This window comes from Corvus hawaiiensis, chromosome Z (genome assembly GCF_020740725.1).
Source record: "Corvus hawaiiensis isolate bCorHaw1 chromosome Z, bCorHaw1.pri.cur, whole genome shotgun sequence".
NCBI lineage: Eukaryota > Metazoa > Chordata > Aves > Passeriformes > Corvidae > Corvus > Corvus hawaiiensis.
Window position 1 is genome coordinate 23,863,322 of NC_063255.1, and position 24,619 is coordinate 23,887,940.

A 24,619-nucleotide genomic window follows, 5' to 3' on the forward strand; every position below is an offset into this window, starting at 1 on the left:
TTTGGCTTTCCCAGTTACTTTTTACTTTTATTTCTTTTTACATCCATTTGGAGTGTAATAGACTGAATTCAGAGCATTCTGAAGCAGCTGAAGTCTTCGTAATTCATATTCTCTTTCTGTTGTGCTAAATATGTTACAATACACTCATTCTTATTTACATTCAGTTACATTTGCTGTTCACTTGCCAAGTCATCATCTGTTTATAATGTCCTTAATTTATCATTGTGACTTTGTTACATGACCTTTTCTTATCAGTTATTTTGATGGTTTTTTTACCCACAGTTTTCAGTTAACAGTTTAAATTTGAATAATAGTACCACTGCTTAAATGTAGGGAACAAATCCTCTGGTAGTTCTTGCTGGGAATTAGATTTGCTATATGATAGAATTGACTCTACAGTGTGAATTAAGACAGCATTGACTCTCACTTTTGACCAAGGAAAGGAGTGTATTTATTAGGATCATTTAACTGAGCTGATAAAAATAATAATCTTGTTTGTGTAACAGGTGAATTGGGCTGGGAGCTCTACCATAGAAAGGAAGATTCTGTACCTCTTTACAGTGCAATCATGGAAGCTGGCCAAAAAGAGGGAATTGATAACTTTGGAACATATGCTCTAAATGCTTTAAGGCTGGAAAAAGGTTTCCGAGCCTGGGGAGCAGAGGTCAGGAAATAGAACTTCCTTATTATTCTTTCTGGAGGTTTGGGGTTTTTTTGAAGGGGGCGAGTGTTGTGTTAGTGGGGTTGTTTATTTAATTTTTTTATTTTCTTGTGACTATGCAGCTTTTAGTCATAGTTAGCATAGCTGTTATTTGTACCAGTTTCTCAGTTTAGCATTAAAAGAAAATTTTCCTCAAGCAGGAAAAGCTGCTATAATTTTTACTGGTGATTTTCTAAAGACAACTGGTGTAGCCCATTGCATTGCTGGCAAAGAAACACTTATTTTGATTCACGGATGGTTTTCCCTCTTGTGTATAACAAAATTATGAGTGTTTTGCTGAGCTCTAGTGTTTTAAAATCAAAGGTTTGGCTGACAGGTTCTCAAAATGTTTTATTTCTGTAATAACTATGTCATGAGAGGCAAATTCTTTTTGCTTCAAAATGTATTTGGAACTTTTTCATTTCCCATTACCTTGTTCCTGCAGAATTTGCTCACTCATAATAAAGAATTACTCAGGGGGCCTAGAGAATTTTGGGGGAAATCAGTATAATTTCATTTTACATGAAACTTTTCCTTTGGAAATGAAAGAACTCAAGAGGTTGAAATGGTGGGAATTTAGGGGTCCTTTTGGTTTGCCATGTGCTAATTATTTTCATTCTTTCTTCAAGTGCTGCCTAACGAATTATTCTCCCTGTACCTCGTGGGAAGGTGGTGAATGAAATTTGCTTTGTGTTTTATTTCCCTCTCCAGCTAAGCCACTCGGCTGTATTGTAAATGGTGTGCATACCTCAGTTACTCAGTCTTCTGAGGTTCCATTCTGCTTTGATGAAAAATCCTATTTCTTACTGAAATGTGTTTACTTTCCATATGGAAACTTAGATGACTGGTTTACACATCCATATGTTACATTGAGCGTGATAGTAGATACACTGAATCCCATATTGGAAGCTTGCAGGGTATTCAGACAGAAGTTGTGCATAGTGGAAGACTTTGACACAGGAGTAAATAGAAGGATGTATAAAATGAATAAATAAACCCCCCAAGCCAAGAGCTATGATGGTCCATCATGTATGGATGGTGAATTTGTATCTTTTAACAGATGAACTGTGACACTAATCCCTTGGAAGCTGGACTGGAATATTTTGTAAAGCTAAACAAGGTATGTCTTATTATTTTCAAAATGCTCTATTATGTCCAAGCTTATTCTTTAAGTGTTTGAACATGAAAAATGCCATTAGCTGGAAAACAAAATAGATTTAGTAAATGAATGACACAACTATAATTATAATTACTTTATAAGTACCAACTTGTTTTAAAAAATCTTTCCCCATGTTTCTTGCTAACAAAATTATACATTAGATCAAGAAGTTGCAAATGCTAAATGTTGTTTATGTGATAAATAACTCTTTGTGATTTATTTTCAGAGAGAAATTTTAGTCATGTACTTTTTTAAACGTATAGTATATATATATATTTATATGTACATATATATATACACAAGTTGAATGAACCTGTTCATATTGTGAAAATATTCTACCTGTTTGTTCTTGTTAAAGCAGATATCTCTAGGATTTTTTTCCCTGGCTACCACTCTGGTACAACAATTACTGAAAAAACTATAATTTTTAGAACTGCTAGGGACAACTGATAACAGTAAGTTAAATATAAGTTAAACTAGTATATTGGTTAAAAGAATAATTAGTTGTTCTTGGAATTTTTGAAGAGGTCCTCTGCTCATAACTTGTTTTCTCCTGATTTGAAGGCTAGAGAATGGAGCTAGTTGAATTTAACTGTGCAGTAAAAAAGAAAAGAAAGATGTTACTCTATCTCCTTTGATCAGCAAGCTCACTTTTCTTGTATTAATATTTTAGGAATTCAAATTCTGTTTTAGTCCAATAGATACAATAAATTGCTTGTATTTCTCTTTCCTGGTCCAAATGAATCACAAACCAAATGTCTAAACTCTGTCAAATAGAGACCTTTCCATGAAATATGATGAAATCATGTCCTGTGCGGATCTAAAGCCATCTGCTGCTATCTCCATCAACTCAAACAGCAGTTGGCTGCACAATGGATCTGAAATTTCTATCATGAAAATTCTGGTCCTAGAGATTTCAAGTGAGGTACCCTAAGTGATGGGTTATTTCTGACTTAATCTTTTGCTTCAATTTTTAATCTGTAAATTAAAGTATATGAGCGAGATGAAGAAGAAAATATGTTTGCAAAACATTTAAACTTGACAATGTTGTAATGTGATACAGTGACAAACTGTTATTATTTTTGCTTCTTTTATACCTGAAATGGTAATAAATTAGATAATAAATAGTCCTTGATATTTTTGCCATGTTATGTGGAGGCGCTGTAGAACTGATAAGAATCCCAAACTTTAAGTTACAGCTCCACATAAAAAGCAAATCCTAAACTTTGCATAGGAAAGAATTATGGAAGCATGTTAAACTTAAAAGGATGCTTTTATATTATGAGACAACTTCACCAACCATAACAGGACAGTCCCAGGAAGGTGGTTTTCCTCTCACTGTTGAACCTGTCTATAGAAGGTAAATTTCTTCAACCTATGCAGGAGTGAGGCAGGGTGCTCCCAAGGATGTCAATGGCACTTCCTACATGTAGTGGAGTTACAGCTCTCTCTACTGGGTAGTACAGTTTTGCCTTAATCAGAGGAAGTGACACATGCAAGGGAAATGCAGAATTTTATAGATTAGGATTAAGCTGCGTTTACCAATCAAGGCCTTTTCATTTTGAGGAGAGATTAGCAGGATTGCAGGGAATCGAGATAAAAGAAAAAATGTTACTATTACTTGTTTTTCTTTCCACTTCCTTTTGATACATCTGTTTGTTTTCCTTTTTTTTTCCCCCCCTTTCCTTTAGTGTAAATAGGAAAGCAGCCATAAGGAGGGAAAGCTGTTGCTTGCCAAGATGTCCATGCAGATCATATGAAGGCATTAATGTGCAGGAAGCACTTGATTCTTTACTGCTCTGCACACTTCTCCTCATGGTTGAAATGCAGGGTTGGAGCAGTTCTCCAGAGCAGATACTCACATTGTAGACAAATGGGCATGAATGAATCTCCTGCAGAAATGCAGGGTGTCAGCCTGAAACATTTGCCAGTTTTGCTAAACTAATGTGAAAAAGGAAATAATCAATGTTTTTTTATTGACTCAGATGAGCGCAGTTGTGACTGTATGTTGACGCTTCAGAGGTACCTGAGCTAATTCAGCTATTGGAAGCACTCTAAACACTGCAGCATGAAAAGCAGTGTGAGATTATTTACTCTGCTTCTTGGCAGTTTGAGTCCCAGTTCCATGCCTCTGGTTTTGTTGCACCATTCTTTACAGGCCGCCGTGACTGAACACAAGCAAAATATTCCTTTGTTATCTGTTTCTATTGTTGTGGAAACTTTCCCCTCAAAAAGGGGCAAACGAGATAAAAACTACAAGCAACATATACTTAAATACTTCTTTTTGACATTTTGGTCTGTTCGGCTCCTCTCAAGGATCATTCCTTTAAGCATGCGCCCCCAGCTGGGGAAAGTGCTGATTTCTGTGTAAATTAGAACCAAAAGGCACTGTTGAGTTAATTACTAGAGTGCTTCTTACTGTGCAACAAACAGCTGAAATAGCTCACAAAACTGTTGTGAAAAGACTTCAGCATCAGTGAATCTCGAGTGGTATGTCACAGAAAATGAAAACACTTTCTAAACAGATTAAAATGAATGAAGAGCCAGATGCCAGTGAAGGTAATACGATCAAAAAGAATTTTAATTTCTACAAGAGGACATTCAAATATCTGGGGAATATATATGAAGCAATGTAAAGTCCCCATAAAATCCTGGTAGTCTCTGTGTTTAGAAAGCTTGGTATATAGATCATCTTCATGTACAAAAAGACTAGTAATTTTTTTGTGATGTATCATAGGAAAAACTTAAAAGCTTAAGCTGACTTTATTTTTCCTCACAGGGTATTAAATTATGACATGGCAATAAGTAAATCCATTTCAGCAGGGTTTCTGTGGCAACTTTCATTTTGTCAGTAAGTCTGAGGCATTGTTCTAGGTGGTTTCCTCTAGACTCTGCTTGATAATCCCTTTTCACTAATGTTAGTGTTAGTTGCTTCCTGCACAGATGATCAGGATGGGCTGCAGTTAAACTAAAGTGGAGGGACACTAACAGGATTAATTTATAATTTAGAGTATAAAATGCTTTCATAACTTCCCAACAAAATCCTGTCCAGTTTAGCAATGGGATTTTTAAAAATATCTGTTGTCTTTCTTCTGGCTGTTCAATTACATTTAGTAAGTTAGATAAGTTGTTAGATAGCCTCATCTCATTAATAAGCACTCTGCTACTAAATATTCAATAGAGTCCTAATGTTAGTTACTGTGCCAGGAAATACACAGAATATCTTTTAAGAAGAAAATATGCAATTCTTTTTGGTCCATATCCAAGAATACTGTTCTGCACATTTGCACTTTCTCAGGTTTTTGAGTGCTCAAAGATGTAGCATATCACCTCTGAATGCTTAAAACAGCCTTATTTTCCTCCTGACTGCAATGGACCAGAAACCCTGTGAAACTTGATGTTAAAGGCCTTCATACCAGCTCACAGAAATTAATTCTTTTCAGAAGGATTTTTCTTGTGAATCCAATAATGACAACATTCCTGAAGAGCTCAAAGTCCGCAGTTGGCTGTTTGTGGGTTTGTGCTTGTGTTGCTATATCCAAGACTGCCATCTCCTGGTCACACTCTCTGCAGCAGCAGAGACTTGGGAACAGCACCGAGGCTTGGGAAGGGAGTGCAGTAGATGAAGGAAAGCCTTTGGAACTCTGCTCTAGGGTGCTCTTATAGGCCAGGATCCGAGTACTTAACCCATATTTCGTTTGTTTCCACCAGGAGAAACTACTGCTTGCCAAGGCAGTGTTTCTTTGCCTCAGGCCTCTTCATGTACCGGGGCAGGTTTTTTGTTCTCAGTTCCAAACTTCTTTCCAGATTTTTCTATATACAGAATATTTTTTTTTTCTTTTCTCCTTTCCTTGTACACTTATCACTAATTGCGTTTCATCTCCTCCAACCCTGCTCAGTAACTGCCTGAATGTCCTTTTGAAAGCACACCTCTCAGGCTACAAGTGCTACCTCTTTTTCTCACCTTGACATCGGTGGTTTTTACTATGGCACCTGTTAGACACATGAGAATTTAATTGCTTTGGTATGCATTATGAATAGAAGTTTTGTCACGCCTGTCAGCTTCTTATAGGTGAGTGAATGACAAGATCCAGTCCTTGAGTATTGACCTAACCTCCAACATAACAATACGTAAGATATTATCTATCAGGAAACTAGGATGAGCAGTTCTAAGGATGTGTCTCCACCCTTTTATTCCTTTGATATCAGGTTTAGACTTACAGTTTTATGCCCTCCACTTTCTAGTCATTTGTTTCCGTCCTGGCCACTCTGCCAAAACTGTCCCTCAGTTGTTTAAGTCCAACTCGTGTTCCCATGGTCTTGGTGTGGAACAGCCTCAGCTTCAAGAATGCCTGTATCTCCCCCTGATTGCCATTGTCTGCCCTTGCTTCACTTCTCCAGCTTGCATCCCTTCGTTCTGAGAGGAATGACTACAACAGTGGTCACTGACCCCACTCCATAACCTGGAATAAGGTTGTGTTTCATGCCAGCTTTACTCCACACAAGAAAGGGAAGAGGAGGAAGAAAGAACAGAGGCTTTACTGAAGAAGGGATATGGATAGGAAAAAGGATGGAGTGATGGATAGGAAATTTGGGATGGGGCATAGTATTTCCCCCTCCCACTTTCAATCCCCATTTATTATGCCTATAACATATTAATTGAGTGTACTTTTCCACCTAAATCCTGTCCCCATTCAAATTTAAGTTTAGGAGTGGAACCATATTCTATCATTACTTCATTTGGTGTCCAGAGGGTCAAAAACCAGAAGATTTATTCCATAAATTTACAGCTGAGGAAACATGTTAGAAAGGGTCTGCAAAGATTTTGTTATATGTATAAAATGCACATCTAGGTGACTCCCTGTCTGCTTATTGGGCCATGTAAAGGAATAAGCACGCACTAAGATAGGGATTTTGAGCCAAAATAATTCAGTAATTCATCAGTTGTTTGTATCATACCAATTTCCTACAGCTGACTGCATACAAGAAAGGCTTAGGTAGATTGAATGAAAGATGCATTGGTGCAGGTGCCATACATACAGACTGGCCATCTCCCTTACAAAACTCTTTTGTGCTGTGTAAGCTGTAGCTTTGATTTTCTACAGAAAAAGAAACTTGTCAAATATTTGCTGTCTGAGAAGAAAAATTGTCTTCATTTGTCAGGCTGGTGAGGCAGATATAATTTGGAGTGTTACCCTGAAATAATTAAAAAGCATCTAGCTAAGAAAATTTTCAAAATACTGTATAGAGGCTGTCTCCAGTGTGTTGTAACGTTATGGTTATAGCAGATCACAGCAGCTGTGCTGCCTTACTCAGTTGGGTGACTCTGTGTTCATAATTTGGTTCTATGCCCATAGTCCTAAGTGGTATACTGAATAAATTACAACTGTTCCTTGTTGAGAGAGTTGTATGTCTTCACTGCAAGTTGCTGTTGAACAAATACAGCATATTTCTTTTTAGATACTTCGACTTTATTCTGATAAACGGCACAGTCTAAAATTTTTTGACAGGTCTGTAGATCATTTCTATGCCTTTGCTTCCCTTAACTAGAAGAGGTTTTTACAGAGGATTGGAATTAGGATTGGGGTGCCATTGAAAGCCAGGTATATTTGAAACACAGTAAGTTAAACTCTTCCAGGTATTTCACTGTGAAAAAAGTCTCCTCATTGGTTATTGTCCTCTAAACTCTTTTTAAAAAACAGTGGGTTTATCTTGTGCTATCAAACACATGGCAACTAACACGAAGTAAAACCTGATAAGAAGGGTAAGGAAAATACATATATACAGCATGTTAATAGATGAAAATCAGTGGTATACCTTTAGCTATGTGCTATTTTAAAAATTTAGCTGATTTGTCTTTGTGATAGGATTTTCCATTTTAATACGTGTGTTATCTAACACACAAGTAAAAAGGAACAGCCCATCTTTTTATCTGGTGAGCTGCACTCAAATAAAATGAAGCTAAGCAGTAGATATTGTCTTTATCTTTGGTGTCTAAGAACTGTTATTTTATGTGAAAACCATTACATCTGCCAAAACTTAATGTTTTGGGAACTCATGCCAAGACAATGGAATGTCTTCTGTATTTTAAGCTTAGCTTTGTAGGACTGTCTTTACTTCAACTAGTATAAACATTTTACATTTTTCCTACATGTCAAGTCTTTTTTTTTTAAACTCTGACAGTGAAGAGCAGCTTTAAATTTTGTATTTGTTCAAGGTTGGAATTGTTTAGTGTTTTCATTTATTTCTCCTCTTTTTCTTCTCGTTTTTGGGTTTGTTTTGGTTTTGTTTCTTTTAATATATATTCATTTATTGGATTATACTGGTTTAAATACGATGTTTCTTTTAATATATATTCATTTATTGGATTATACTGGTTTAAATACGATTTTTTTGCATTATATTTTGCATGACAAAATAAAACAAATGGAAGCAATATGCAAACTGACTGTTTTTCTCCTAGAAAGAGGAAGCAGTCGTTACCAAAATAGCCAGACTGAGGTTGAATGCGTCAGCTTCCAAATCCTGTCTTGACTGGAATGCACATACACTTAAAAAGAAAAAATGAATAATGGTGGAAATATATTGGTGTGCAATTGACATGGGTACCCAAGAACTATAAAAGAAGTAAACTGAATTAGTTGCATTCCTATTGTTGGAATTTAAGAAGGTGCTTTAAATATTTAAATATAAATATATATATATAAATAGATAGAGATATCTCTATCTATAGATATCTATACATATCTATAGATATAGATATGTATCTCTATCTATAGATATCTATATATAGATATATATTTATCTATATCTATATCTATCTATCTATATCTATATCTATAGATGCCCTTTTTTTGCAGTCGTGCGTTATATATACACATATATTTTCAAACATACATTTTTAAGCACATTCACACAGTGTTCCAGTATGTATGTATACGTGTTTATGTATCTATACATGTAGATCCACACATTTTTGCAGTGAATATAACTATAACTATAACTAACTATAACTGTAACTATAACTATATATATATATATATATGAGAGGTGTATATTTTGATGAGTTTGAATTCTAGGTTACATCCTGGTTATTTTTCCAAGCCATCATTCTAATAAGACTAGAATATTCTTAACTTCAATGAATAGAAAATAGCAAAGAACAAGCCCTTTACATTAAATCCCCGTATGCATCTTCAGTTAGCATAATAGCTATGTAGTGGTTTAATCCAGGTGGCCAAAAGCTCAGCCCAGTTAAAATTAATTGGGAAAGAATTTAATTTTGTATCTGTAACCAACAGGCAAAAAATGTCCACATTTAGACATATTCTAAAGCCTGCTAGCTGCTTGCTCTAGTGGTTTCCATACCTAGGATATATAAAGTTGCGTTTGAATACTTGTGTTTAGTTCCTCACAAGTTGTGTTCTATGCGGGTAAATACCTGATATTACATTTGCATGAATAGGAAGGAATTGATTCAGTGCTAAGTATCCCTGTGGAATGTTTCCTTCTTGGTATTTCTCTTTGTTATGCAAAGCATTTTAGTCTGTGAGTCATGCTGTGGTATACAGTCTTATTTGCACTTCTAATTGTAGGTATCCTACAGTTGCTGATATCATGTAGTAGAAAAGTGAGAGGGAACTACCAGTAGATGGTTATTGTCTGGTTTGAGATCTTTCCTTTATATTTTGTGCAGCATCTTGACATTATATTCTAAAATGAATCCTCACAGTTTTTTTTCTGATCTGAGCTGTGTTTCATGCCTTCTTTCCCCAAAGGGTGCCAGCTCTGATCCTTATGTACAGTATCTGCTTTATCCCCAGTTGAATCACCTTTATTTTCAGACTAACTGCTCCTTAACTGATTCATAAGCTGCTTTTCACAACTGCTTACAGAGCCTAGCCTTTCATGGTGCAAAATCTCTTCATCACTTCAGTAATTTCTTCTGAGCCTACAAACAGATTTATGTGAACCTGAAGAACTACAAGAACACGTGAACTAACTGTATAATATCTATTCCATGTACATGTTGCTTGTAATTCTCACAATGCAATAATTCTTTATTGACATTAAGGAACAGAAACAGTATTTTTGAAGACTTTAACAATATTTCATTTATTTTCCCTTAAACACTCATCAAATTAATATAATAACTGCTTCAGACCTAAGATCAACTGCCTTAAGATGGCTTTCGCTGATAGTGAAGCAAAAGCTGAAAAGCTAGAGGACTTTGTAATTTCTGTTATGTTTCTGCCCATGGGGCAGGCTGGTGGGTGTCTGGTAATTTAGCTGAATACAGTTCTTTTGTTCTGTCTGATCTATGCCATAGTAGCAAAAATGGACATTATGAAGAATTTCTTCATAGAAAGGGTTGTTAAGCATTGGAAGGGCCTGTCCAGGGAGGTGATGGACTCACCATCCCTGGAGATGTTCAAGAAACAACTGGACATGACACTTAGTGCTATGCTGTAGTTGACAAGGCAGTGATTGGTCAAAGAGCTTAGAGATCCTTTCCAACCTAAATGAGTCTGTGATAGAATCAGGCTAGTGGAATCAGCTCAATGGGATCAGATACAGTAAATACTGTCCTACATACCCTTGAAGGTTCAGAGAATTGCCAATGACTACCTCCATACTTGTCATACATTTGTGCAGTCTTCTTCTGGAAAAGAAGACTCTGAATGAGAATCTGCTTGTACCTTTCTAAGCAGGCTGAAAAAGGGAACTCCAAACAATAGTAGTATTCTTTACAAAACATGCTGCATTATCCCACAAAATGGTAGATATGGGAAAACACCATACCTACCTTAAAACAAGAATATGGAGTAAACTGCCAGCTGTGCAGCCTGGCAGAGACACCAAAATGGAATACTGACAGGTTACTGTCATAAGTTGATGATGGCACCAAAAGGCAGTGAGTTGACAGAGCAAGGCCCAGGCTGTAGGACCTGAGTATTGGAATTCATTTCTTGTCATAGTCACTGAAATGATGCACAATCTTCTGGCTTACAACCCTAACTGAGCAGGTAGTCTTGTAACACAGCTCACTACAAACATGTTTCTACTACGTTGGAATTATGGATATTAAAGGCTGAGATCTAGGAAAACTAATATATGAATAAAGTTACCAAGATATACCAGTATAAAAATACCAAGATACAAGATATACTATCTGCCAAAGATTTGATTTCATCTGTATTTCATACAAAATACTTAAGTGACAGGCAAATACATTGAGATACATTTAGATATTTATATCTCTAAAAATTTTGGAGAACCCAAATAAACATATATCATCATTATCTTGTATTATTTCAGGCAGCAGACTTTACAGGAAAACAAGCACTGAAGCAGATTAAAGAAAAGGGGCTCAAACGACGACTGGTATATCTCATCCTGGAAACAGATAATGTTGATCCAGAGGGAAACGAAAGTGTGTGGCACAATGGCAAGGCAAGGAAGGACTGTAGTTCATGTTACAAAAAATCAGTCTTAATTCTCCATGAACAGAATCTTTGTGTTTCAAGTGTGAATGCGTTATTTCTATTTTACTGGCACAGAACTATTTGAAGCTATGATAACCACTCTAATCTTCAAGCAAAAGTAAAGACTACCTAAATACCTACAGAGAAGATGTGAAATGATATCGAGTCTCTGAAACTAGGGTTGGAACAGAGACAAAGTATTGTCATCCGTTCTCTTTTCTGCAAGTTCACCATTGTCCTAAGAACACTTTCAATACCTAAAGTAAATGAAACAATAGTAAAGTTTGGGGCTCCACACCTCAGCACAGATAATGTGTTGAAATAGTCACTAGCAGTTACATTGTTATAGATAATAAACATATGCAAGTGTATTGTATATGTTTCAGTGACAACTTAACTGAACATAAAAAGAATAGGCTATTTTTTCAAGGAGCAAAATATTCCCAGTTTCAGGTGGTGTTATTCTCTGTTGAGAATATTATGAACTGCACGACACACCTGAAACTTGCTTGATATCTGAAGTGTATAAACAAAATGTGAGACGTCTAGTTGTTTGGGTTGTTGGTTGGGGTTTAATTTTCAGAAAATCTTGCTGTGTCTTGAAAATAAATACAATTGGTTTGGGGTTTTTTTCAGGTTATTGGCAATACCACATCTGGATGTTTCAGTTACGGAGCTCAGCAGAGTCTAGCTTTTGCATATGTTCCCATGGAACTCAGCAAAGTTGGACAGAAATTGGAAGTTGAACTTTTAGGTAAAAATTATCCAGCAACCATTATACAAGAGCCACTGGTGCTGACTGAACCAACGAGAATGCGCCTTCAGAGAAAGGGTGAAAGTCCCAAAATATAAACACAGATGAAGATACAGAAAATTGTGCAGTAGAAAATAGTACCATTAATATGCATAAAATTACGATAATTAAACTACTTAGATTTGCAAATTACTAAATACAAGATCTTCAATGCCATACATGAGTGAGAAATTCCACGGCGTTACGTCCTACTTCCTTGTATGCGCTGTTCACATTAGAGAGCTGAGCAGAGTTATGAACCACTGTGTGCTCTGTTTCCCAGCAGCAAGCACTTGTGAGCAGAAAGTGGCAGAGAATGAGTACATCATTGATTTGGCTTGCTCCCACATTGGCTGTCAGATCTGCATTAATCCATACGAGAAAGGTGCTCTTGATAGTGTCCAATAGCAAATTACTCCCCCTCCCTCACTCTAACAGTTCCTCCTTTGCCTGCCCTCGAGGTAAAGTAGCTTATCCTGCCTACTTTACAACATGAATAGCAAACTTAACATAAAATCATATTACTAGTTCTACACAGACTGCTTCATAAAGAATTGAAAGACATCCCACCATTAAAATAATAAAGGCATTATTAAAGGCAAACTGAATTCCTGGCATTTTTTCTCTGCATGTCAGCCTGGCAGAAATTCTCACAGAAGACCAAAATCTAGTTCTTCTCAATGAAAGAGTTGTAGGAAGCCCATTTTTCACTGCTTTACATAAATCCTCTGGCAGATTACATGTAATATCCTACAACAAACAGTAGGTTATCATTTGATTTCTGAACAAAGCTTAAATTACAGATTTACTGTATTAAATCTAAAGAGCTAGACTGATGCCAAAGACGGTCACTTTTTCTTTACTGGTAATTATAGATTGAAGCAACAGTAAGAGCCATATATTATTACACAGAAATATTAACAATGAAAAAATACAATTAAAGTCAGAGCAAAGGAGCTTTATTGAGTGTTAAATATTCAATAACCCAAGTAAGCAGGATTGGGAGTGTGTATGATGGGAACACACTAAATTAATAAAACAGTCCTCTGGAATTCAATAATATGCTCAACAATTCTTCTGAATAACAATGTTAAAATTTCCAACTTAGTAATGCTCTCCTTTAAGCTATAGATAAATGTTTTCAAAGTATGTACGAGTCATGTCCAAAATGCACTTTCTTCGAGGGAGTTGGTGCTTCTAAATCTTCAGCAAAGAAGCAAATGTAGAAATAGTATATACCAGGAGAAACATAATTTGAGTAATGAACACTCACTCTTGATAAAGTAAGCTGACATTACATTGTGCTGTTTCAAATATCTTTTACAAAGCAGGTCAAAATTAAATACATGAGCTTTGCCAGTTTGCAGGTAGTACTATCTTGAATGAAAAATCCATTCAGAAATTATTCTCTGTTATACTTTCATGAGTGATTCGGTTCTATTATGCTGAACCATCAGATTGTTACTTTTTCTAAAGATAACATTATTTGTAATGAGGCGCTTAACCACTGTGTCTCTGAAAGTTAGGAAATCTGAAGTACAACATGATGCCAAATGGTTTTGCTTAGACTATGGAGGAAAAGAGCTATGCTTAGGAACACAGTTTTGAATTTCAGTATTTTCCAAGATTATGCAAATTCACTAGACACCACATCCTGGAGTGTAGTGCTAACAGTTACTCTGAGACAGATTCACCTATACTTTCCTAATTAGCTTTGCTGTGCCAAAAGTGTTCCAACAATGCCTCTGTATCCCAGCCTGACAGTTACAATCAGGTTTGTAACTCCTTTTCTGACTCAGAAGAAAGATTAATACATCAACCAGATCAATCTGACTGCAGAAGGGACAGGCTTTCTGCAGCCTGAGCAAAGAGTAATGAATAGCAGATATAATTCCTACAGCCAAGTGAACTCAGAAGCTGTACCCTCCGTGAGCTTGTACTGCATTTCCAGCTGTAACCTCCCAACCCCATTACTCCATGTAGCTGATGCAGACCTCTCTCATTTTACAGTGTACTATTACACAGGCCCATACACTGATTTCTTTGTGGGTTTCTCACTGACAGCTCTTGTCACCCAAGTCTCACCAAGATCAAGCTTTGTCCAATTAGTGGAAGCTGTATGAGGAGTGGCTGAGGTCACAACTTCCTCCTGAGGGACAGATACTGATCTCTTCTCTGTGGTAACTGGTGACAGAACCCAAGGGAATGGCCTGAAGCCTAGCTGGGGCAGGTTTAGGTTGGATATTAGGAAAAGGTTCTTCACCCATAGGGTTTTTGGGCACTGGAGCAGGTTCCTCAGGGAAATGGTCATGGCAACAAATTTGTCAGAGTTCAACGAGTGTTTGGACAACGCTTTCAGGCATGGAGTGTGATTCTTGGGGTTGTCCTGTGCAGGACCAGGAGTTGGCCTCAATGAGTCTTGTGGGTCCTTTCCAATTCAGCATATTCCATGATTCTAAGTTTCATTTAACTTCAAGATTTAGATAAGCTAACAATGTGTCATGATGTTTCTGGGACAAGGCAATATAAAGTTTATTTGCTGCAGCCAACTTACAAGACTAAAACAACTTCACTGACCACATATAAGGCAAATGGAGTATCTTGTTGCTCTCTGTTACTTCTGAAGAATGTCTGTGCTTTCTCTTTAGCAATGAATTCAGGAGCAGAGACATCAGATTTAGTTTTAAGCAAGGACAGCCAAGAATTAGAAGTGCTGTAGCTGATAGCCATGTTTGAAAGTGCTTCCTAGTTGACCTGGCTTCTTTTTTACTGCTCTGATACCCAAGTCAGCTTATTGATTATTCATCAGAACAGTTCAACATTGCATTCTGCACAGCACAGATAAATGAAACAATATCAAGACAAAGCTTTACAAATCGTGCCCACATAGAGGTTCACATACATAAGTCAAATTTTTAAGGTTATTTTTTAAAAAAAGTACCTAAACCTGAAGAAATGGGGTGGGGGAAATGTTCAGCAGCTATCGTAGTTTCCTGTCACTTCTTCTTTTCATTACAGATTGAGCTATGGTGTTGCCTAAACTTGTGCCAAGACGCAGCAAGAGGAAGTGAATAGAAGCAAGAATGTTTAAGTAGCACATCTGAGTTTTGAGAGAGCTTCTAACCAATCAAACAGAAATACCAGTGTAGAAAGACTGGCAGAGGCTTCTTTACAGTATTTCTCAACCTCATTAGCTAACAGAGGAGAAACAACTGCAATGAGGTGAAAAAATGACAGTTGGTCATCTAGGAAATTTTCTGAAATTCTCAGATCAGGATATGTAAAAAGCAGTTTTCTCTGACACATTTTTTGTCATTTTCCTATATTTTTCCATCTCCAGAGTTTTTGCACACCAGAGTAGATGTTACTATTACCATTTGAATTTTTCTTCCCAGTGTGCATGTGCTATGTCAAAAAGTGTCCAATTCATGCTTTGTATGGCATGATAAATCCACACTGATACTGTAACCTTGTGTGTCACTCTAATGACTTCTTTACTCACTGATCCCAAAACAACATCCAAATTATTCAACCCCAAATTCAGAAAAGATAAACTGAAACATAAGAGACTGAGCATAGACCATTTCCTGGATTTATTCTTTTGATTCAAGAGAATACTGTCTGAGATAGTTTGTTCTGATTGGGATTCCAATTCCCTCAACTAGTAATAAAATAAAATTAAATTAACCCCCAAAATATTAGAAAATATGACAGGCAGAAATATCCAGACTGTGACTGTGCAGTATCTGCAGTATATATTCAAGACAGTTCAATTTAATGTTTTAACTATGATCAGGCAACGAGATTATCCAGTTCTAGTGGAGCAGGATAACCAGTAACTCTTGACACTTCTCTACAAGGAAATATGAATTCAGCTACACTTGAACACTGTGATAACTTTGGAAGTATGAAAGGTGAAATGAAAGAATTTATGAATTATAGAAATTATGAACTTTGTTTCAAAATGTCCAGTTTCACCTGCACTGTGCAGATTTTTGAAGTACTTATTTTGAGAGAACAAAAAGGGTTTCTGTGGGAATGTGCTAACATTTGAATGAAACTTACCTGTAATAAAGACATGGAAGAAGTTAGAAAAATAAAGCGGTTCAGTGAGACATTTGAGACTGGTCATGGGATCTGAACCACAAAAAAAGATAAATCAGAACTTTGCAGCTTTTGAACAGTGTGAATCACATTTCAAAAAAGAAAATACTACTCATAGTCACATACCAGTTTGTCAGTGATCCTGGAATTTACTTCAGAGAAAACTGACTTTAGGATAGTACTGTTGCTTCTTGTTCCAGTACTGACTGCAGACTGTAGTACATTCTCGTTGTACAAAAAAAGCTGACATCACTCATCATAGCTGTTGTTTTCAAACCAGCAGGGAAATCTGTGGGATTTAAAAAAACCCAGCTTGGTAGCTTCATAGGCTTATCCACTAGACTTCAGTCATACAAACAGGAACTTTCTTTCTACAGAGACTTGTCAGGAAATAGTCAGGAGTCTAGTATACTCAATATTTGACTTTCTAACCAAGAAAAACAACTTTTAATGTGGACTGTTCTTTCACCTGTTACCAAATGGCTACATAAATTTGGGAATACACATATTTACCATTCCAGCTAAATGGGAAACATATGGGTATTTGTTCTTCCACTGGACACTGAAATATATGTGTATTCCATGGATGGACAAAATTGACCAGAGTTGACAGCTATTTCTGTCCTTTCACTCTCTTAGATGTTACATCAAGATTGTAACTAAGGTAGTGGTTGTTTGCAATATTGCTTTTGACGATTACATGGTTTGAAGAAACAACCCTGTTGACATTGCTATTTCTGTTTCTGTGTTACTTCACTTCCTTCTTATACTGTAACAGTCACAAGCATCATTTTACAGCCAGACCTCTATCTAGGCTTCTCATCCGAATGGGCAAAATGGAGAGAAAAAAGCACTGGGTTGCTCATGATTTTGCAGGGGGTTGGGGGCTGAAAAGGGAGGGAAGACACACAGGTCTCTCTCTCGTGTGTGTGTGTGTGTGTGTGTGTGTGTGTGTGTGTGTGTGTGTGTGTGCATGTGTGCGTGCTAGCAGCTGATGCTGACTGGAGAGTTTCTCCAACAGGAATAACTGCTGTCTCGCTCAGCTCAGCTGCATCTTCAGAGATGGTTGAAATTGTTTTTTCCCAGGCTGTCCTGCACATTGGCCAGCAGCAAGGCCATGTGTGTGTTGCAGCTGCCTCACTGTGCTTACATACAGAATAAGCTCCGTAGGCAGTATTGAAGATGGATGAGCTGCTGTGAAGGCAGAAGTATCAGTCCAGTTAATTTTACCACAATGCACTCTGTCCTGTCCTCATATGTTGTACTGACTTCCTTGAAACCATAGATGACTTGAGACACAAGCTTGCACATAGTTCCCTGGTGCCCCTGGGAAAGGCTCCAGGGTTTAAACCGGATGTTTAATGTAGGAGTTGGAGAAAGACAAAATTAGAAGGGACCGCCAGCATCAGCGGGTTGCATACCTTGTCAACACCGGCAACACCTTTACGGCTTCTTTTTTAAACTAATACCAAAACCCATGGGCGTAAAGCTGCACCACTCTCACCCTCGGCACGTGCTGCGACCCCCACCCCTGCGGGGACACAGCGGCATCCGAGCCCTCCCCTGCTCTGCCCCGGCACCGCCCCGGCACCGCCCCGGCACCGCCCCGGCACCGCCCCGGCACCGCCCCGGCACCGCCCCGGCACCGCCCCGGCACCGCCCCGGCACCGCCCCGTTCGCTCGGCGGGCGGAGCGCCGGCTGCGGGGCGGCCCCCGCGGCCCAGTTCCTGCTGGCGGGATGGCGCGGCGGGCGGGTGCGCTGTGGCCGTCTTTCGGCCGGCTGCTGTGCCTGTCCCTGTGCCTGCGCCTGCCCCTACCCCTGTGCCTGGCGCGCCCTCCCGCCCCGCACCTCGTGCTGGTGCTGGCCGACGACCTGGGCTGGGGCGACGTGGGCTGGCACGGCTCTGCCATCCGCACGCCGCGGCTGGACGCGCTGGGCGCGGGCGGCGTGCGGCTGGAGCGCTACTACACCCAGCCGCTCTGCACGCCGTCCCGCAGCCAGCTCCTCTCGGGCCGCTACCAGGTAGGGCGGGCGCTCCACCCTCCCGCGCTACCGGGGATGCTGCGGCTGCTCCCTGCTTTCTTCTGGCCGTACCCCGTGTCGCTGGGGCTCCCTGGGTCTCTGTGCAGCTGCGCAGGGGAGAGGGCTGCGCTGTGGGTAACAGCTGCTCGGAAACGCAAACTTCGCTTTGTCTGCGAGCTCGGGAGTAAACTGAACATGGAATCAGTGCAGATCGTTCTGTGCCAGAAAAGCCGAGGTGCTCTCTGTGCTTCGGTTGGGTTAACAGGCACGGCAGCCTGTCGTGGGAGATATCCCTGCCCTAGTCATCTGACTCTTGGATATTTTTTCCACTGGACAGACGCACGGTCGAGACGCAGGCAGAAGCAGATCAGCACCATTTGTTCAGTTTTTGCAACATGTTTTCCAGTGCAGCGCTTAAATGCGTCACAAGCTGTACATTCACCTCCACCTGGTAGGAGGTGTAGATGTTCTGCTCCTCGATGGAGTACGCACAGCGTGATCATTAGTCTGGGTGACCAGATAGTTGGTACTCATTATTCTGATTTTTTCCACTTTTAAAATTTTTTTTTTTCCCCAGTTGCACAGGTATAAGATTTGGGTGTTATAATACTGGTATACTTCTACCTGTTCCCATCCTTTTTTGTGATTTTTGCAAAAACATGGGGAGTGGGGTCAGGAAGAGCAGCATGGACAGAAGGAAGAAACTCACAAAGGGTTAAGTGTGTTTCAGAAACTTCCCCTCTCTCTCAAGAAGTCCTGCACATCCATGTTAACCGTAGTGATTTGCCAAAGAGACTGCTCTGAATAAAAGAAAATAAATGTCAATCCTGTATTAGTGGGTGCTCTCCCTTACCACAGGCAGGTTTTTCTCAGTGACACTTTTTCCAAGCAACATTTGTCCTGTTCCTGGAAACTCCCAAGAATGAGTAATGATGAAAAGGAAGAAGCAATTTGCATTATCTTTACCAACTCTTTAAGTGTTCTATTCAATAACCTAGAATACTTTTTTGTAGTGACTATTTTTAAAATACAGTTCATAATCTGAATGTGCTTTCTAAGACATGGGCCACTGCTGCATCACATCTTAAAAGTGGACATTGAAAGTATCTATAGGTCAGTCTGGATTTAAATTCATCCCATACATCTGGCTTGATAATTTAATGGTGTTTGTGATGAGTAAAATAATATTAGAAAATGGAAGTAATCTTTTTTTTTTTTTTTAATAGAGGATACCTTCTGTGCAGCAATAATTATGCAGTAAATAATTATATTATGCAGAAAATATGAGGGATTTTTTAAAAAATTGTTTTACCCATGGATATGATTAACAGTTGCTAAGAGACTTGAGAAAGTAACCTAAATCTGGTCGTCTCTGGAGGTGGAATTTTGGTAGCCACCTTGCAATCTGTATGAAAGAAAAGCAATAATACTGGTCTAAGATAGCTATGTATTTTTAAATTATTGCTTCCTTCTCCTTTTTCTCATTTTCCAGATACAGTGCAAGAAATTACAATGCTTTGCTAGTTTGTGTCCTTCTGTATATTGATAATGTTTTCTGTAGAACAGCATTTAAAAATATTTTAAATATAGTTTTGTATGTAATATAAAATTTATACTAAAATTTAATTTTTGGAACCTCCTTGTTCATAGAAAATGAGTAACTTGTAGGCCCTTTAGAAAAGGGCCTCCTTGCCCACTTGCCTAAGATTGGGGCTTATTTGTTTTAAAACTCAGTTCAGAGAGTTGCTAAAGCAATGCTTTGAAAGCTAATCGTGCAGCTTGCTACACTGGTGTGCTTAGTGGAGTCATAAAATCTGGTGTCATCTGCTCCAGGGGGTCTTGGAGGCTTTGTGCTTTGACACACACAGAGATTGATAGAAACACTTAATATATAAACGAGATATTTGTACTTGTATACGTATGTTTGCAGGCCTAAGGTTTAGGGTATTGCCTTTTTGATTGTGGAGAAGACAGGGAAGTTGACAAAAGTCAGCTTATAGTATCAGTAACTGAGGAGGTTCCTTACATCCAACATCATATACTACTCGAAGTATTGTTGTCAGTCATGGTTTTGTAAAGAGATATGAAATTCACCACTTAGTGAGACTGGAAACTATTAAACTATTAAATGTCTGTTAATAAGAACTATTAAATGTCAGATCTAGGCAGTGTAAAGCTTGTGTCATCCTCATATCCAAATGCTTTTTATAGTGCTTGTACTCATTTAAAGCATGCAAATAAATATATAAATGTATATATAATATCCTTTTAGAAGAGTAATAGAAAAATAGTTTTCTTTTATTAGCCTTTCCTCCAGTGACTGTTCTCTGATACAGGCAAAAGCTTGGTAGCTTCACCTGCCATATGTGTTTTTGCCCATTTCAATCCCATTGAAAATTTCCCCCTCCATGTTGAGATGTCCTTAGCCTTCAAACAGACCGTAATGGTAATTCTTCCCTATTAGATTTCTAGCTAAAAGCATAAAAGGCTTTGGGTTTGTTTGTTTTGAGGTTGGCTTGTTTTGGGGCTTTTTAAAATTGTGCTTGATTTATGCCTGGGAAGATGTTAACTCTTGCAGTGCCATTTTCTTGTTTTCCTCCATGCAACTCCTGCCTTCCACCTGCAGCTTCCTCATCATCTTCAGTGCTACATCAGTAAAATGAAGAGCCCCTAAAACTAATGCTAACCTCTGATGCAGCTGTGTTTCTTTTTGGGCCTGCTTGTAAAATTAACCCATGGGGTGCACTGTAAGTGATCTCTCATGCTTCTTTTCTCTGCTAGATCCACACAGGCTTACAACACCAGATAATTTGGCCATGCCAGCCCAGCTGTCTGCCACTGGATGAGAAACTCCTCCCAGAGCTACTTCAAGAGGCGGGATATGTTACTCACATGGTGGGGAAGTGGCATTTAGGGATGTACAGAAAAGAATGCCTTCCAACCCGCAGAGGATTTGACACTTACTTTGGTAATGGTTTGATTTAGCGTGGGCAATAAATGCAGTGTTAAAAAGGATGCCCCATTCTTGTAAGAACAGCAGATTTACTGTTAGTTTATAAGCAAAGCCATACCTGGGTGTGCATATTTCTGAATTATCACTGCTTAAAAAAATGATGATGCCTTAAATGTATGCTCAAGCTTTACAACTTATTGGGGAAAGTATTGGAATTACTGTGCCTCCAAGTAAAGTATTTCTCTCTTGCCATCTTGCCTCATCTCTTCCTCCTTCCCAGACTTACTTCTATTCCAAATTCTCTGTCTCCTACCTACAGCAGCCCAGGGGAATAGGGAATGGGGGCTACAGTCAGTTTGCGTAGCTTTGGTTTTCCAGAGCTGGTAACGAGATGGCGTGAAAGCCTCTATAAAGTAGTACCCAAAAACTCACAAGTTAGGAAGTCAAACTCTCAGACTAAACAATAGATTGTCCAAGTATGAGTGCATTACTTGCAGAGCAACTTGCAGCTACTTACTGTTTATTGTTCCTCGTGTGGTTTGGGCTCGTCCCAGTGTCGATTCCACATTTACTAGTTTTGCACAAGTGTCATGGCTGTTACGTTACTTGGGCTGTCTGCTCTGCATCTCATTCTGCACAGCTCAAAGAGGTCCATCTCCACTTGGTTGTTCTTAAGCCAATTTCCTTGAACGATGAATTTCAAAACAGTTCATTTCAATGCAGAAGTCTGTGTTGCTCTTGTCTAACCTCAGGCTTAGGTGAAGAGTGTGACTGTGTTACGTGTGTGCTTTTTATAAACTATGTTGGTCCAAACGTTAGGTGGGAAAAACTGTTCCCTTGGCTAGTCTATCTCTTTTCCTTCTTCGGGGAGCTGATGGCCATGGTTTCACAATGGAATTAAGCTAATATGTGGTTAGAATATGACAGCTCATTTCTTAAACTCTTGTGCTTCCTCTCATCCGTTCATGGGAACTTGGGATCTTTTTGATGGCATAGGTGTGGATAGGCTGCTGTTACTTGTGAAATCTCACCCTGGGACTGAGCAGGCTCCTAATGCAGGAGCCTGAGGACAGGCTGGCTCTGGGTATGGTTGTTGGATGGCCAATGTGACATTATTTTTCAGAGGATATAGCAGGATATAGCTTTTTAATATCTTACAGTGTTCATGTGATTCCAGTAGGCATCGATTATGATTAGGGTCTTGATTCTGTGGCACACTTGATGCAGAGTCTCCCCTGGTGGGCATTCAAAATGGAAAAAATGCAACATGTGCCTCTGAGTACATTGATGTAAGCAGTCTGCACATAAAATCAGTTCATCTTTTGAAAGAATACCCATTTTTTCCTCCTAAAAATATAGTAGCCATTTATATTGTATTTAAGACAACTTCATTATTCTTTTACATTTGTTTTTGCAGAAATAAATAGCTGAAGCTGCTGAATAAAAATTCAAGTAAAGCTCTTCTGTCTTGGATTTTTGTCCCAAGTTTTTGTTTGCCGAACATAAGACTGTATTTTTTTCAGATTCATCTATTTTTTTCAGGATATTGGGGGAAAATTTTAAAATCTAATTTCAAGTGTAATTTTTGAGATTCAAGTCATTTGGAAAAGTTTTATCTGTGATTGCTAAAGCACGAGGGCTCTCAGTGCTTAACAGGGTAGCCCTAGGTAGGACCAAATCTACACATGTAGAATTTTTACTTCGTTCCTTTTGGATATCTCTAAATGATAGTGTCTTTCCTTCACCAGCTGGTGTCAGCAGTGGATCAGAAATTACCTTACAGCAGACGTCATGATTCATACTTGGGTGTTTATGAATAAGTGAATTTTAAAAATTCCAAACTTTCTAATAGAGATGGAAATCTTATGTCAAAATACAAACATGCAAAATCGTAGCACCAAAAATCAGACTAGCACACAGCTAGATCCCTGCCTTTGGTCTCAGTGCATTAGTTTAATGCTAATGGATATCAAAGTATAAATAAGTCATTGAACTGCTTTCAAAATGTTTAATTTCTTTTGAAATTACTACTTGCATTAGCAATGAAAATCCTATGAGATATTAAATGTGGAGCTACTCAGACCTGTCAGGGGTGTCACTGTAGGTGGTCCAGGGTTGAATTAGTGTTTTAGCTTAAAACCATTAATGTTTTGATATTTATGTTTGACTTTTCTCCTCCTCCTGATGTATGTGTTTATGTGACACGATGTTGGCCTGCTCATTTGACATCTTTTCCTGTTCTAGGCTATCTCCTGGGCAGTGAGGATTATTATACTCATGACCGCTGCGTCCTCATCAAAGCAAGGAATGTGACGCGCTGTGCTCTGGACTTCCGAGATGGAGAAGAAGTTGCAACTGGATTTAAAAATGTGTACTCCACAAATTTGTTCACAGAAAGAGCTATAGATCTTATAGCCAGTCACAAAACTGAGAAGGTACAGTCAACAGCTGCTACTCTGATAACTTCAACATTAAAGAATGTTTTAAAAAATGTTAATGAAATATTAGTAGAGAAAGCTGTGTTTGGACTGTAATTCGGGGCTATTCAGTAAGTGCATAGAGCTAAATGTGAGAAGTAGCATTTGTAAAACTTGTCTTGTCTGCTGCCAAAATCAGTTTTGTCTGCATGGTCCTGGCCTGCTACTCTTCTCCATTTCTTTTATTATATTACAATTAATAATTTTTTAGAAATGGTTTAGCAAGTAGTTTGCACTTCTAAAAAGAGAAGGGAAATTTAAGGGGAGAAGTTTAGTAGAAAGAAGTTGTCAACAACTGTGTTATGTGGAAAAGCGACACCTGATGTTTTTCCACAGCTTTTCAAAAGTAATTTTTCGAACTTTCTTAGTTTATGTGCAGGGATTAGAAGATGTAGAAGTGTTAGAAGAAATCAAAATACACTACCTGCACTGTTGATAAATCAGGTCTGCTTTTGCTGCAGTAAATTTTGCACTTACTACTTTATGTTCAACTAATTTCCATTCTGTCCCTTCCACCCCAGCCCCTCTTTCTCTATCTCGCCTTTCAGTCTGTGCATGAACCTCTCGAGGTCCCTGAAGAATACATGAAACCATATTCTTCCATAAAAGATGTAAAGAGGCGCCAGTATGCAGGGATGGTGACTCTTATGGATGAAGCGGTAGGAAATCTTACTGATGCTCTGAAAGCATACGGTCTTTGGGACAACACAGTTTTTGTTTTCTCTACTGGTAAGTTCCTTTAACTATTCTTTCAGTAATAACTTTGCTACAGCATCTAACAAGCTGACTACAGAGACATCTGGCCCCTCTGTCTTTCCTCCAGATATTTTCTAACTACAGAAGAGTGATGAAAGTTGAGCAGGACTTTGAGTCAAACAGCAGTTTCTTTCCCTGGTCTTAGGGCTTTCTCAAGCTTGACAAAAAC

General features: G+C 38.5%; 2 protein-coding genes across 3 annotated transcripts in view; both read left to right on the forward strand.

Annotated features, from left to right (window-relative positions):
- Positions 1-12,740, forward strand: part of DMGDH (dimethylglycine dehydrogenase) — a 40,886-nt gene extending 28,146 nt beyond the window's left edge. For both annotated transcript variants that reach the window (XM_048291970.1, XM_048291971.1), the window contains exons 13-16: positions 507-664; positions 1,761-1,820; positions 11,178-11,312; positions 11,981-12,740. In XM_048291970.1, the coding sequence (XP_048147927.1) occupies positions 507-664; positions 1,761-1,820; positions 11,178-11,312; positions 11,981-12,196 (569 nt within the window). In that variant the 3' untranslated portion in view covers positions 12,197-12,740. The remainder of the gene's footprint in view (positions 1-506; positions 665-1,760; positions 1,821-11,177; positions 11,313-11,980) is intronic.
- Positions 12,741-17,945: 5,205 nt separating this feature from the next.
- The window catches only part of ARSB (arylsulfatase B), a 76,457-nt gene continuing 69,783 nt past the window's right edge, over positions 17,946-24,619 (forward strand). Inside the window, exons 1-4 of the mRNA XM_048291874.1 lie at positions 17,946-18,264; positions 21,046-21,232; positions 23,462-23,652; positions 24,216-24,423. Of these exons, the coding sequence (XP_048147831.1) occupies positions 17,980-18,264; positions 21,046-21,232; positions 23,462-23,652; positions 24,216-24,423 (871 nt within the window). The 5' untranslated portion in view covers positions 17,946-17,979. The remainder of the gene's footprint in view (positions 18,265-21,045; positions 21,233-23,461; positions 23,653-24,215; positions 24,424-24,619) is intronic.